Source organism: Nicotiana tabacum, chromosome 4, assembly GCF_000715075.1.
Source record: "Nicotiana tabacum cultivar K326 chromosome 4, ASM71507v2, whole genome shotgun sequence".
NCBI classification, from domain to species: domain Eukaryota; kingdom Viridiplantae; phylum Streptophyta; class Magnoliopsida; order Solanales; family Solanaceae; genus Nicotiana; species Nicotiana tabacum.
The window spans coordinates 28439101-28453964 of record NC_134083.1 but is presented as its reverse complement, the minus strand read 5'-3'; the positions used below and the strand labels follow the sequence as shown (position 1 = coordinate 28453964).

Sequence of the window (14864 nt, the reverse complement as noted above, 5' to 3'; positions counted from 1 at the left end):
GTCCTTACATTCACTCAGTCCTTACATTCACTCAGTCCTCACAGTCACTCAATCCTCCCAATCGCTTGACACTCGGCACTCGCACTTAGTAGGTACCTACGCTCACTAGGGGTGCGTACGGACTCCGGAGGGGCTCCTTCAGCACAAGCGCTATAATCTACACAGACAACTCACGTGCTATAGTATCAATATCTAGATCCGCACGGAGAACTCACGTGCTATAGTATCAATATGTGGATCCGCAGGGAGAACTCACGTGTTGCACGGACAACTCACGTGCTATAATAAGCCAATCTGACCTGCTGTGACGTGCAACCCGATCCCATAATTATCCTCACAATCAGACCCTCGGCCTCACTCAGTCATCAATCTCTCCAGTCTCTCGGGCTCACAACGTCATGAAACTAGCCCAAAATCATGATATAATGTATCAATAAATAACAGCAGAGACTGAGATATGATATGCAATGAATGAATATGACTGAGTATGAAATTACAGTTTAAACATATAATTCGACAGTAGAAATGACATCAGTGGGTCCCAATAATACTAACATTTGCCTAAGCATGATTTCTAACATGAGGCATAACTCAGTTTCTCTAACACATAAAAATACATGGAAGAATACAAGTTAATTTGCTAAACAACTCTACGGAATCAACTGAGTCTCAATTTCTATGGTGCACGCCCACACGCCCACACGCCCGTCACCTAGCATGTGTGTCACCTCCAAACAATTCACATAACACGTATAATCAGGGTTCATACCTTCAGCTCCAAGATTAGAGATGTTACTTACCTCGAACAAGCTGAATCCAATGTCGAGCAAGCTAAACAATGCTCCAGAAATTTCATTCTGCGTGTATCAACTTCCGAACGGCTTGAATCTAGCCACAATTAATTCGATTCAGTCAACACAAATTATAGGAATTAATTCCATATCAAAATACTATTTTTTTCCTTAAAAAATCCAAAATTACACTAAAAAAATTGCTCGTGGGGCCCACATCTCGGAACCCAACAAAATTTATAAAATATGAATGTTTATTCAACCATGAGTCCAACCATACCAATTTTACCAAATTCCGACATCAACACGGCCTTCAAATCCTCAAATTAAACTAAGAGGGTTTTCTAAATTTTTCTACTTAATTCACCAATTAAATGTTAAAAATAACCACGGATTCGGGTGATTTGACTAATATTGAGTTAAGAATACTTATCCCGTTGTTTTTCTTAAAAATCTCTTGAAATTCGCCTCTTCCCGAGCTCCAATTAGTCAAAAATGGAAAATGAACAAACACTCTATATTAAATATTATTTTTTGCTCAGTTGTTCTGCCTTATTTTATATATCAAACAATCTCAAAACTCTCTTTTGATACCTCTAATAGATTCTTTATGAAATTTCAGTCAAGTTAGGCTTTTGAATCACCCAATTTGGCCTTAAAATGAGGGAGATATGATGTTTTGAAAATTTAAATGAAATCTGAAAATTTAAGGGATAAATAAAATGACATTTTCGTAATTATTTTACACCAGAAAATCAGCAACGAAAGAATTTTCGTTTTAGCACCCCAAAACTCATTCGGAACCTCCCAGACACAAACCATATATGTATTTCAATTATAAAATATGCTACGAACCTGCTCGCGCACTCAAAACACCGAAAAGAGGTCATCTTGACCCAATATTGACCATGGTCAAACTCCAAATCCTTAATTTAACTAGTTTCTCAACCAGTGATCCAAAACACACCCGAGCCCCTCGGGACCCCATTCAATCATACCAACAAGTCTTAACATATAATTCGAACTTAGTCAAAACCTCAAATCACATCAAATAACGCTAAAACCACGAATCATACCCCAATTCAAGTTCAACGAAATTAAGAAATTCCAACTTCTACATTCGATGCCGAAACCTATCAAATCAAGTTCGATTGACCTCAAAATTTTCATACAAGTTATAAATGACATAACGGACCTATAAAAATTTTCAGAACTGGATAACGACGCCGATATCAAAAAGTCAACTCCACGGTCAAACATCCAAACTTAAATTTCTATTTTAGCTATTTCAAGCTTAATTTAACTATGGACTTTCAAACAATTTTTCGAACACGCATATAAGTCCAAAATTATCATACTGAGCTATTGGAATCATCAAAACTCTGTTCCGAGGTCAAATTTACAAAAGTCAAACTTGGTCAACTCTTCCAACTTAAAGCTTCCTAGTTGAGAATCGTTCTTCCAAATCAATTTTGAATAACCTGAAAACCAAACCGACGATTCACACAAGTCATAATATATCATACATAGCTACTCATGTCCTTAAACTAACGAATGAAGTACAAATGCTCAAAATAACCGGTCAGGTCGTTACGGTTGATCACTTCCATCTTTTGCTAACAAATAATTTCATAGGTTCATTGTATTCATAAATTTCATCGTCAAGATTACCATTCATCTTCTCTCTTATTTTCTCAAAACTATTATTCATTCCATGAACTATAGTTTTATAATCCAATCTTTTAAGCATTAAAACCTGTAACAAATACTTCAAATACTTTTAATTACTCATGATAAACGAGTTTGAAGCATTGGAATTACCTCTAGTAGATCAATCTTGAAAAATCACAACTTTGATGATGAAATCTAGTGTTTGGATGTAAGAATGATGTTAGAACCCATGTATATTGAGTAATAATCAACCCAAAACATCATTAACAACTTACCTTAGTTGATTGGACTTGATTTGAGCTCAAAATCGTCTCTTCACCTCAAGAACCCTAACCCCCAATACACAAAATACTCTCTTCCCCCAATTTTGTATGTATAGGCCGAGATTTCTGGGTTTCGAACGCGGTCCCGGATGACGGACGAAGTTCACTCCTCTTCGAAGCTCGGACACGGACGCGGACGCGGACCCGGATGCTATGGCAGTACTTCACTACCAGCTTTTCTTTCGGACGCGGCCCCGGATGCTTCGCATCCCCAGTTCACTCCTCTACCAGCCTTTGGTAATTTGGTCATAACTTCTTGTAGCAATGTCCAAATGACAAACGGTTTAAAGCGTTAGAAACTAGACTCGATGATCTTTCATTTGAAAGGTTGTCCATCACATAACTACTTTATATATATATATATGCTCATCTAAAGTTAGGTCTTGTGCGTACTCATTTGGAACTTTAGTCTATCATGTAATTTCCAACTTGATTTGTCTGAGGGGCTCTCCTTATGCCCTATATTACCTCAAATATACCTCGTACACTTATTATAATATCCAATTAATATTTATCATATTAATAGTCCTCGTCTGCACACAAAATAATGTAATTAGCACACATCAACTTTCTTAATAGCGCTTAAATATTTTAAAATTTTTTGGGGTGCTACAATTACTTAGCTGTGCAATTACTTGGTTGTGTAATTACTACCCTAGTAATTACACAGTATAGTAATTACAATGACCTGTTTGTTTGCCAGAAGATAATTACAGTATAATTTCCACTTTCATGTTTGGTTGGACAGGTGTAATTACATAGTTAAATAAACTTTTTTCAGATTAATCTATCAAAATATATTAAATAATTATAAATTAATAAATAATATCTTAAAAGTAGTAAATATCTTTAAAATGAATAACATTATTACTTAAATTAATAAATCAAAATTAAAATCAAAATTTAATTTTTTACTACCTCATTAATGTGTGATAAATACATGTATATATAAGAAATGCTAGATATTATTTATAATCAGGTATTTAAAAGTGTATTTTTTTTAAAATTAAAATATTAAATTATTAAATAATATCGTAAAGAATTATGTATATCTTGACTATCTTCAAGTAAATAATATCTTAACTTAAAATAATTGAAAAAAGTTTTAATTATGAATTTAAAATTTTTACCAACTCATATGGTAAAATATAAAATTTATGATTTGTTGTATTTTTTAAATAATAACAAGAAAAATATGACTTCAGATTAATAATCATACTATAATAATAAATAGAAAATAAAGCTAATAATATAAGAAATTGCGTTTAACAATAAAGAAACAAAAGAATAATAAAAAAGAAGCAAATTATGAGAAGTTGTAAAACTATATGGAAGCATACCATAATCAACATGTTACAAGGTTAAAAATGAGAATAAGAGAAATAAAAAAAATATTATAAAAATAGTACTTAATATATTTAAAAAAGAAAAATAAAAAAATTAGAAAAGTTACATTACCTTGTAATTACAGAGTGTAATTACCACCAATTCTCAACTTCCCCTTGAGAACTGAAGAGTACCTCTTAATTACATCTAATTTCATGCTCACCAAGTAATTATTTGGCCAGACAAACATGTTAAACTGTGTAATTACACCCAATTATACCCAAATCCAACTCCAACTCCAACTCCAAGATGGCTTCCTAGCTGTGAATATCCCCAATTATATTAACTTATCTTTTAAATGAGCTAATAGGGTTTCAAGTTAAAACTGATTTAGTATTACTAGTTCCATATCTTAGCCCCGTTTGGTCATAGAGTTTGCCAAGTTTTTTTCAAAAAATATTTGGCAAAACATGTTTGTTTGTAGATTTTATCTATGTTTTGTCAAATTTTGAAAATAAAATTTCCAAATACCAAAACCAACTCTAGACCTGTTTTTGGCTCAAAATATCACTATTAATTTTTTTAACAATTTCAAAAATTACCCTGAACTTTTGTATTTTATAAAAAATCTTACCATCTATTATGACCAACTAACCACCAGCTAATTACTATCATTTTCTTTTGGACCAATGGATCTTGTAATATCATTGCAATTTGACGAATTATAGTGGCTAGTAATTGTATTATTAGCAGTTGATATTAAAATATCAAGTTATGGTTTTAGGATAGTGTATTAGCAAGTTTGTTTGTCTGGTATTGTTGCATATTGTTAATAGTTTTTATAATTTATGGGTATAAGTCATATTTTTAAAAAAGAAGTAAAATATATTTTGAAAAATTATGTCCAAACAAATTTTTATTTTCAAACTAAACTTCACTCAAATTAAATTTTTAAAACAAATTTGGAAATTAATGGGCAAAATCTTTTAATTAGTTACTTCTCTTTACCTTTCACCTGTTTTCTCTACTTTCAGCTCTGCAAGTAAAGCGGTTGTTTAAAAGGAAAGATTGGAGAAGTGAGAAGACAAGTGGAATAAAGGATGGGATTAAAATGGCGTTTCTCGTTGATGCTGCTGCTCACAACCTCCGTTTACCTTCAATTACCGTACGTCTCAGGTACCATCCCTCTGCTCTTTCTAGCTCGTGCGCAACCATTAAGTCTAGCCCTAGGTGCAAATTGTAAACAAGCCCCTTATTGATGATTTTCTGTAAAATCCTAAATTCACCTTTTATTTAATCTTGTTCAGATTATTTTGTTGAATTAATGTTCTCTACTCTCTAAGAAAACCTGAGATAAATGAATGATTGTGGCAAGCGAATCCTATTCTTTTAGCAATTAGGCAGCTAATTTGCCGATTGAGCTATATTGGGTTGTGATTCATTTGATAATCTAATAAAATTTTGGATATATTTACTTCCGGTTTACAGCGGTGGATCAGTCAGTAAAAGTGTATTAACTGAGTAGAGTGTAGAGTGCGAATGTTTCTCGAAAAGAAGATCTTGACGAGTAGCAAAGTCAGAATTTTCACAAAGAGAATTCAAAATATAAAGAAGTATACACACAAAGAAGCCAAGGGGATTCAATATATGATATATACACAAACGGAATTTGACCTATTTATTTTTTCAGCTAAGGTGTGTTAGTTGACTCCCTTGGGACAAGGGTAACTCCGCCCCTGATCTTGTCGCTCTTATCACTGATTCTCCTTTTCCGCCCTTGAATCACTGATTTACTCTTAACGAGTATTTCGTACTAGGATAAATGTTTCTCTTTTCTTTTCGATAAAGTAAAATATTAAATGCTTCTCTTTTCCTTTCCAAAAGAAACTCCTTTTTCCTTTTCCGTTGTTCATCTTTCTAGTATATTTTATTTTACTAGGGATGCAGATGTTTAGCTGTTCATATTACACCTCTAATAAGTGCCAGGGCGCAAGAACTGAACTTTGGAATATGGGGCTCAAGCTTGGATGAGCCTCCCATAGTGTATCTTGCTCAAATTCAATCTATAGTTTAACTGTGTGAGCTTGATTTGGTTTAGCATGTGCGTATGATAGTCAAATAAAAAGTACATGTCTGAACATTAATTTTCACCTTTGCAAACAAATCAGAATGTTAACATAGTAAATTCTTTTCTCATGTGACATACCATTATAGTGATCTACAAAACCACCAAACTCACAAGATTCAAGCTTTAGATGTCATTCATATTATTATTAGTGACTTAGAAAGAAGTGCCTAGTGTTTGGAAGTGTTTTGTGGTTGTTATTGTGGTCCTAGATCATGTGATATTCATTAATGGCGTTAAAGAAGTCTTGTAGAAACCTGATCAAGGCATCGCATCAAGGGGGAATTTCCCATCATGCTGGGGTCAGATGGGTAATGGTAGTTGTGACAATGTCCTGAGGAGAGGGGTTGCTAATGCATTCTACGAGTTAGAAGTTATATTTTCAGCTAACTGGATTGCTTTTAAGTGAGAATTTACGTGAAATATGAATCACATGTCCTGTTTTTAGGTAAGATGCTTGTTATAAGCATCAATAAAGACAGTGCTTAGCTTTGCAAAGGAAATATTCAAGACCTTTTGTTGGAACGGATGCCAAAAGTATATGTGCATAAGAGATGCCCGCACATCTTGTTTTATGGATAATAAGGATGTTTTTTGGGCAGGAATTTGGGGCTAAACATATCAGCATCACCTAACTTATCTAATACAAGTGCTGCAATTCGGCTGCCCTCAGAAAGAAAGAAGCACTAGTGGGTTATGTAAGTTGCCAGAACCACATTTGGGTTGGGAAAAGGGTGTGGGTGTGCGTGGGCATGAATATGCTCGTTCCTCAAAAGATTGCTATTATCATCTGTAGATCTAGGTATTTGTTTTCTACTGAGCTATCGAAACATCAAAAACTGATTTTTAGCCTCCAAAGTGGTTCTTTATTTTTACTGTGATGATGCTTATAACAGTACTTGCTCAATTCCTTTTCTTAACCTTCTAATTTCCAGTTTACCAAGAGATTTCAACGAAAACTTTTACTACCGGACTAGCCTGAAGAGCAAAGATATCATCACATGTATTTTGTAACTTAATTATAAGAAATTATTATACGTGTGGAAAAGAAAACCACACTATTATGATTCAGTTACTACTCTGAGAGAGTATTATTGAATTTTACAATGGTCAGGCCCTAGGAATACAAATCATCCACAGAATTTTAGACCATAGATTAGAGGAAAAAGTTTAGACTTCTAAACTTTTTCTAACACTGGGTTAGCCACAGATTTTAAGAAATATTAACATAAAGTATCCGCAACTCAATTATTCAATGTATAGTGTACTTTCTTTTACTTTAAAAAATCTTATAAAGTTAGAAGTCACGTGAGAAACTTCACAATTAAAGAAGCAGAGTATTGTCCTTTTCTAATACCAAACGTTAAAATGATCATATAAGAAAAAAATGTCTAGAGCAAAGCCAGAAAGCCAGCTAGCCAGCCTTGAAGAGTATTCAACTACTATTTTTTGTTCTTTTGTGGGTATGTAAATAAAGGAATCTTCCATAAAACAAAAAAAAGAATCAAAAAAGTGTTTTTGGACATTAAAAAAGCTACTAAAACAAAGGTTTTTTCCTTAACAACCTGCCCAGCGTAATCACATAAATGGGATCTGAGGAGATTAGTATATACACGGACTTTATTCCTACCTTGTAAAGATAGAAAGACGGTTAGACTCTCAGCTCATGAAAAGCAAAGTTACAGTAATTTTTGCCTTCTGGGATGTAAAGCTTATGCAAGTTTTCTGTTTGGTATCAATTAGGATTGTGGTGGACTATTAATACTTCTTCATTCTAAAATTAGTGATTTCGAGTTTTAGTATAATTATTTGGATCTCAATAGAAATATAAAAAATATATAGGAAAAAACTGCTCATTAAGGACTCTAAGACTCTCAATGAGGATACAAAAGAAAGGACTCTAAGACTCTTGAAGTTACTCCTTTTCTCATCTAGATATGAAGTTACTCATTTCCTCACCCAGATATGAGAACATTCTTTGACAATAAAAGTCAATTGTCGCAGCAACTTCCTTATGAGACTATTAGCTATAATATAGGAGAAAAGCATGCATAATTTGTTAATTCATCTCTGAACTCTTCTATACATTTATGAATTGATGATATAGTTTGTCTAGGCAGCATTTTGTGGCTATGGGCTAGAAGAATATTTGGACCTTGTAGAAAAACTGCTCTGTTAAGTTTCATAGGTGACTCATGTGTAACCCATGCAGGCTTAGCTAGAAATATGCACAATCGAAGAAAAAGATCCATATAGCAATGCCAATTAATTTGAATTAAGTTTAAAAAAATACTTACTTTAAAGCAGATGCTCGCTAGGAGTCTTTTTATCTTTTTAGAGTATTTATGTGTCATAGCAAATATAGAAAGTGTAAGTTATAAAATATGGATTGAGACAGGTCTAAATGGAGCGAGGATGTGAGATGAATAATGCGGATTTGTATAGCGACCCTGGGGTTGGGGTAAGGCTGCGTACATCCTACTCTCCCCAGACCCCACTTGTGGGAATTAACTGGGTGGTTGTTGTTGTTGTTGTTGTTGTTTTTGTTGTATAGCCGACTCCAACTAGCTTGAGATTGAAGCATATTTGTGTGGGGAATAGGGATATCGTCAAAATTTCTGTAGATTCGTGAAAAGATTATAATTTCTTTGATAATGGGGTGCTCAAGGCATTGTTCTCTAACATCTACTTTTCTACTAATGAGTCACCAAATCATTTAAATACAGGAAAAGATAATGGAGTTTGCATTTCACCTGGTGGTCGCTTTCCTCGATTTTCAAATGAAGGAAAACCTCCAAGAAAAGTAAAAAAGGGCCCAAGAGATTTGAACCTCTGCAGGATATTTCGCGGAAAAACTTGCTGTGATGTAACACAGACACATCCTGCTTTGCTATCCATTAGGAGGCTTGCTTCAACTGGAGAGGCAAGCCAAGAGTGCTTGCACTTATGGGAAATGTTAGAATGTTCAATCTGTGATCCACGTGTTGGTGTGCAGGCGGGACCCCCTGTTTTATGCACCTCTTTCTGTAACAAAGTATACCAAGCTTGCTCCAATGCGTACTTCTCCATGGATGCTAAGACACAGGTTTGTTTGAGTTCAGTTTGTTAACAGATTTTTCAGATGAGTTATTCAGCAATGGTGTATCAAAATTCACCAAACAATAAGCTTGCATTGGATGTTATGATTTGTATTTTGGATCGTATAGGCTGTGTCTCAATGAAGATGCTTTTGTCCCCTTTGGTTGACCTCAATGCCAACAACCTCAATTATTTTCTCATCATGTTTGTACTGAATTAATCAGTTATTGACATATCTCACATCTGATTAGAAATTACATGTCAGGTTCTAGCACCCTGTGGTGTAAACGACTTTGTTTGTGGTAGAGCATCCCAATGGATCTCTAATGGGACAGAGCTCTGCCGCGTTGCAGGTTTTTCTGTGAAGTCTTTGTCTGATGATCCAGAGGAAGTTTCTTGCTATGGTGGAAAATCTAGTGTGGATTTTATTGCTGATTCATGGAGGGCCTCACAATCCAAGGTGCAAGAAAAAACGGACAGTTCTGGATTCATTGAAGATTTCAAACAATGGGTGGAGGACATGACATTTAAAGAGAGAATATCTTGGGCAGTAGGAGGCATGGTTCTTACAGCAGGACTTCTATTTACCAGGTGAGGCCACTCTTTTTTAGTAATTATAAAATAAAGAGAATCTTATTTGATGCTTCATGAACTCTCTCTGGTGTGGCATGTAGCCTTAGAATGTTAGTTGTTACTTTCCAAGTTCCAGCTGTACAATCATGTGGAATGATTCTTAGTCCATTAGAGTGATCATCAGTGTATTTGGAAGTTTGATGATGTCTGCATGCTTAATGATATCATACTTCATTACTGTAAATTTACTTTTACTATGCAGTCAAAGGAAAAGCCATAGGCAACGCCAGAAACTAGCAGCCCTCCAACGCACGGCCAGGAGATTGGGAGGAAATGTGAATCCGAGATCTCCTACAAGTCAAGGGAGCGAAAAGGGTAGTTAAAGATGAATATCTCCTTACTTGAGAGGAATTTCATCTTTCTACCGTGTTCCCAGACAAAGTTAGCGACGAGTACAGGTTTACTTGTTATTGCACTTCGAGTGTAAACCAGTGAAGAAAGTTTTTGTGCAACTCTCTTTTTCAGTTTATACAACATATTTTACTTTTAAATTCATTTTATATAGAATGACACACTTTTAAATTAGAAACAATTAACTTTACACTTTTATTTTATCACATAAATATTATCTCATGTATAATACCATGAATTTTAAAAACTTTATAGCTACACAAATGTTATAACATATTTAAGATTACAAATTTTAATTTTTTTTTTCAATTTTTTCTTAAAGTCCTTCAAAATAAAATATCACCGCAATCGTTGGAGTTTGGAAAATATCTTTCTATGCCTGAGAGACCAGGAAACAAAACAAAGAAAATGATAGCAATGATGTAACTTTTGGTGCCTGAATTTTTATCAATTTAGGGGCTCATGAAATAAAAATAGTAACTTAGATCCAAAAAGGGATTCTTTCCTTCTCTTACTGATTAGGTTTTTCTTTCTTCGTCTCCTTGTGGAGCTGAACTTGTAACTATTTAACATACAACTTCAATCTCTTGACATTTGCTAGGCTTGTACTACAACTAATTTGCAAGCACTGATCGACCAAACTCAAATTTAAATGACTGGAAAGAGGAGACGTCTTGTCTATGATGCTCCATTGGGTCATGAACTGCATATTAAGCGCTCCTTTCACTTAACCCATCAACATCATTGGGTGAGCTAAAGTTTGCTGATGGCTCTACTACTACCATTGTTGGGAGTTGTACTATGAAAAAGTAGTTTCAATCAAAATTTCATTGATTGTAGCTAGTGACTGCCCGGATCGGTAGTTGTTCCAGACGCAACTACCATGGTTATTATGCTGCCAATATGTGCAGCAAAAGAGGAAGTGGAGTTGGGAAAGATTATTCATGGTTTAACTGAAAAGCTAGGACTGGCGAACGAGTTAACAGTGAATAATTCTTTAGTGGATATGTATTGCAAATTTGGGTACTTTGCTGATGCCAAAATTCTGTTTGAGAAAAATGAGAGCAAAAATGTGGTCTCTTGGAATTCAATTATCGGGGGTTATTCAGGAGAAGGAGATGTTAGAGGAACATTTCATCTTATGAGAAGGATGCAAAGTGCCAGTGAATATGTGAAGGCAAATGAGGTCACTCTATTGAATGTTTTGCCTGTGTGCTTAACAGAATCAGAGCAGTTGATAGTGAAAGAACTGCATGGCTACTCGCTTAGAAATGGTCTTGAATACCATGAGTTATTAACAAATGCTTTTATAGCCGCCTATGCAAAGTGTGGATTGCCCAGATATGCTGAGCTTGTATTCTGTGGAGTGGCAAATAAGACAGTAAGCTCTTGGAATGCACTGATAAGTGGCTATGATCAGAGCGAGGATCCATCCAAGGCTTTGACTCTGTCCTCTGAAATTATGGGTTCTGGTTTGCTTCCTGACTGGTTCACTATTGGTAGCCTTCTTTTTGCTTGTTCCCGTTTAAAACAGCTACTGTGTGGTACACAAATTCATGGTTTTGTGCTTAGAAATGGTCTAGAAACAGATATGTCTACAGGGGTTTCCCTAGTTTCATTTTACATGGATTGTGGAAAACCTGAACTGGCACAACTTCTATTTGACAGGATAGAAGATAAAAATATTGTATCCTGGAATGTGATGATAGCTGGTTACTTGCAGAATGCACTACCAGACAAAGCCTTATTTTTGTTTCGTGACATGGTATCTCTTAGATTCCAACCTGAAGAAATTTCTGTTACAAGTGTATTGGGGGCTTGTTCAGCATTGTCTGCTGTCAGGCTGGGGAAAGAAGTTCATTGCTTTGCACTAAAAACTCACCTTATAGAGGATACTTTTGTCCGTTGCTCAATCATAGACATGTATGCAAAAACTGGATTTATAGGAATGCCCAAGTTTTTGACCATATTCTGCTCAAAGATATAGTATCATGGACGGCTATGATTACAGGATATGCAGTTCATGGACTTGGAATGGAGGACATCAAGCTATTTCAGGAAATGCAAAAATATGGCTTCACGCCGACGAGCTTGACATACGTCTCTATTTTAATGGCATGTAACCATGCCGGGCTCATTGAAGAAGGTCGACAATATGTTAGAGAGATGCAGGTCCATGGTCTAAAACCTGAATTGGAACATTATGCATGTGTAATTGACATGCTGGGTTGTGCTGGACAGTTTGATGATGCCTTAAATCTTATGGCTGAGATGCCTATGCAGCCAGATACTCAAATTTGGAGCTCATTGCTCAGTTCATGTATGGTGCATGTCCAATTAAGTCTTGGGAAGAAATGTGCTGAAAAGTTGCTGGAATTAGAGCCAAAAAGAGCAGAAATATATGTTTTGGTATCCAACTTTTTTGCTAGATATGGGTACTAGGATTCTGTTAGACAATTGAGGCAAAAGATGGAGGAGTTAAGCTTGCAAAAAGAAATTGGTTGCAGTCGGATTAAAATAGGAGGAAAAAGCTATAACTTCGCTGTTGGCGATATGCTTTCCAAGCCATAAGAGCTATAGTGAGGACAGATGTGATCAAAGGGAACAAGTTGAGTTGGTTAGTACCTGAAGATTTGGTGCTTCAGCAATTGAAGAGAGAGGGTTAAGAATAAATTGAGGTAGCTCAGCAAGAAACTCTTTAGGATTCTATTTCCTGGTACCATGACCAAAAGGAACTCCTGCCTCCATCATCTAGCACACGAGAAGGAAGGACAAGTTAGATGAACGCTATTGCATGACGGAATGACCTCTCCCTCTTATGGAAGCCGTTATCTCGCATATTTCCCTAGAGGAATAGTAGCGTTATTTCTCTATGGGCACATGGCATGGGATTATAAAACATGGTTGTCACTTGACGCGGGTTCGTCTTGTTGATGATTCAAGGTTTTCCTCAAGGATAGCAGCTCATAAAATTACTCCAATGTGCTTTAAGTTAGTGCCAACTGCCAACAATGATTGTAAGGGAGATGGTCACAATGATTGGAGAAGAGGCACTCTCACTATTTTAAAGATGGTTTCTCCTGATAGATGATACAAGGATGGAGTCACTTTGACCTGCTTTTGTGCCTCCCTAATTGTTTCAGATGTACATATAAGGCAGAATCATAATCCTTATTCTGTAGTTTGGCTTCTGTTTTAATAGCAAATGGTGTTTTCTATAAAGAACGACTTTAAGTTCAGAAGATATTTTGAAACTTAAGTTCAGCTTGAAATTTCAGTTCTTAAAAATTATGAGCGACATGAGGCTGGAATTCCAAGGGTCAGTTCTGTGGTAGTCAAAAATAATTTGCCCCTGACCTCGTACATTGTTGTTGTAGAGAGAGGAATCAGTCCTTGATATCGCAAGCTGGAATCCCCTTGGTGCTTCTCAGCATTGTATGTTGTTATATGTAAAGCTTCGTTTTGTTGAGCGTAAAGAGAAGTTCTAAGAGTGGAATTAAATATGGAGGGATAAGGGTTGTTTTTAGTTAGGGAATACAAAAGGATGTAAGATGTATAGTAAAGGAGTTGGATACTTCTTCATGCCGTCTTTCAATAGAACTAGTCGTAGAGAATGAATTATATTACTTTTTACTCTTCTTCCAACCATACCAAATAACTAGAAGTGAAAACCGTTAGTATTTCAGCTAAGTGAAATGAGAATTATGTTCTATATCCTATACCGTCCCTTCCCTTTACAAGAATTTGTAGTCCAAATATCCAACAGTATTCTCCGTCCATTTGACATCAATGGGAGGAGTGAAGGTATAACTTGTCAACTAGTTCCATGAGTGAAAATGCGCAAACCAAACCACATGTTCAAATTTCGCAAATAAATTGCACATTAATCTCATTTCTATTTGATTCAATCTCCAATCCACCGACTACAAGTACAAGACTAACCTCATACACAAAATTAGTCTAACGGTCATATGACTACAGAATAATTAGTAGTACTACTATAACAGTAGTTTGGTTGTCGTTTATCAATTTATATTGACTGGTAACTACTTGACTATTTGAAGTTAAACATAATTAATGTGTATTAGCTAAGTTAATATGTTATTAATGAGGTTGAGTTAAACTTCATGTAGAAACAGACAAGCAAGACCCCATGCTATGCAACATTTCTTTTGTGCCATTGAATCTCCGGAGCAACAATTCTCCGTCACTTACGCTAGCCAAAGCGTACTTGTTGATCAGAATACATGTAACAAAGTTTTTGACAGTGGTTTCGATCCTTGGGGTAACTTATTATGGAGTGAAAACATTTTTTCCTAAGTTTCAATATATAATTTTTTCTGACTATGTAAATTCTATTTCTATAAGACTAAGAAAGGATCTTCCAATGCATATAAAAAGTGATTACTATTTGATTCGTTTATCCACAACTGCATCATTTGTTAATTGTTTGGGAATAGATGAGACATGCTTCCACATTAATAGGGATCAATTGTGGCGTCTTGAGCCGCGAAAGCTTAACACGTTTACCGGATTTAATGGATATTTCCTCCAATATATATATAT

The 14864-nt window shown here is 35.3% G+C and overlaps 1 protein-coding gene and 1 pseudogene across 2 annotated transcripts; both read left to right on the top strand.

The window, feature by feature from the left end:
* Positions 1–5129: 5129 nt before the first annotated feature.
* Positions 5130–13586, top strand: LOC107770463 (folate-binding protein 1). Of its 2 annotated transcripts, XR_001644619.2 has the most exons (5): positions 5130–5287; positions 8963–9321; positions 9580–9905; positions 10150–10345; positions 10900–13586. XR_001644619.2 is itself a non-coding variant. In XM_016589772.2 (4 exons), exons 1-4 carry the CDS (start codon positions 5212–5214, stop codon positions 10268–10270), a joined length of 882 nt encoding a protein of 293 aa, XP_016445258.1. In that variant the 5' UTR covers positions 5130–5211; the 3' UTR covers positions 10271–13586. The 2 variants fall into 2 exon arrangements, 1 of the variants encoding a protein (XP_016445258.1); XM_016589772.2 differs by having other exon boundaries at positions 10150–13586.
* On the top strand, positions 11146–12869 carry LOC107770465 (pentatricopeptide repeat-containing protein At1g18485-like; annotated as a pseudogene).
* Positions 13587–14864: the final 1278 nt, after the last annotated feature.

What these genes read in the sequence shown, in the direction of transcription:
- LOC107770463 (XM_016589772.2), top strand. Translation starts at nt 5,212, where the DNA reads ATGGGATTAAAATGGCGTTTCTCGTTGATGCTGCTGCTCACAACCTCC. An exon ending in CCATGGATGCTAAGACACAG is followed by an intron (nt 9,322 to 9,579) that starts GTTTGTTTGAGT and finishes ATTACATGTCAG; the next exon opens with GTTCTAGCACCCTGTGGTGT. An exon ending in GCAGGACTTCTATTTACCAG is followed by an intron (nt 9,906 to 10,149) that starts GTGAGGCCACTC and finishes TTTACTATGCAG; the next exon opens with TCAAAGGAAAAGCCATAGGC.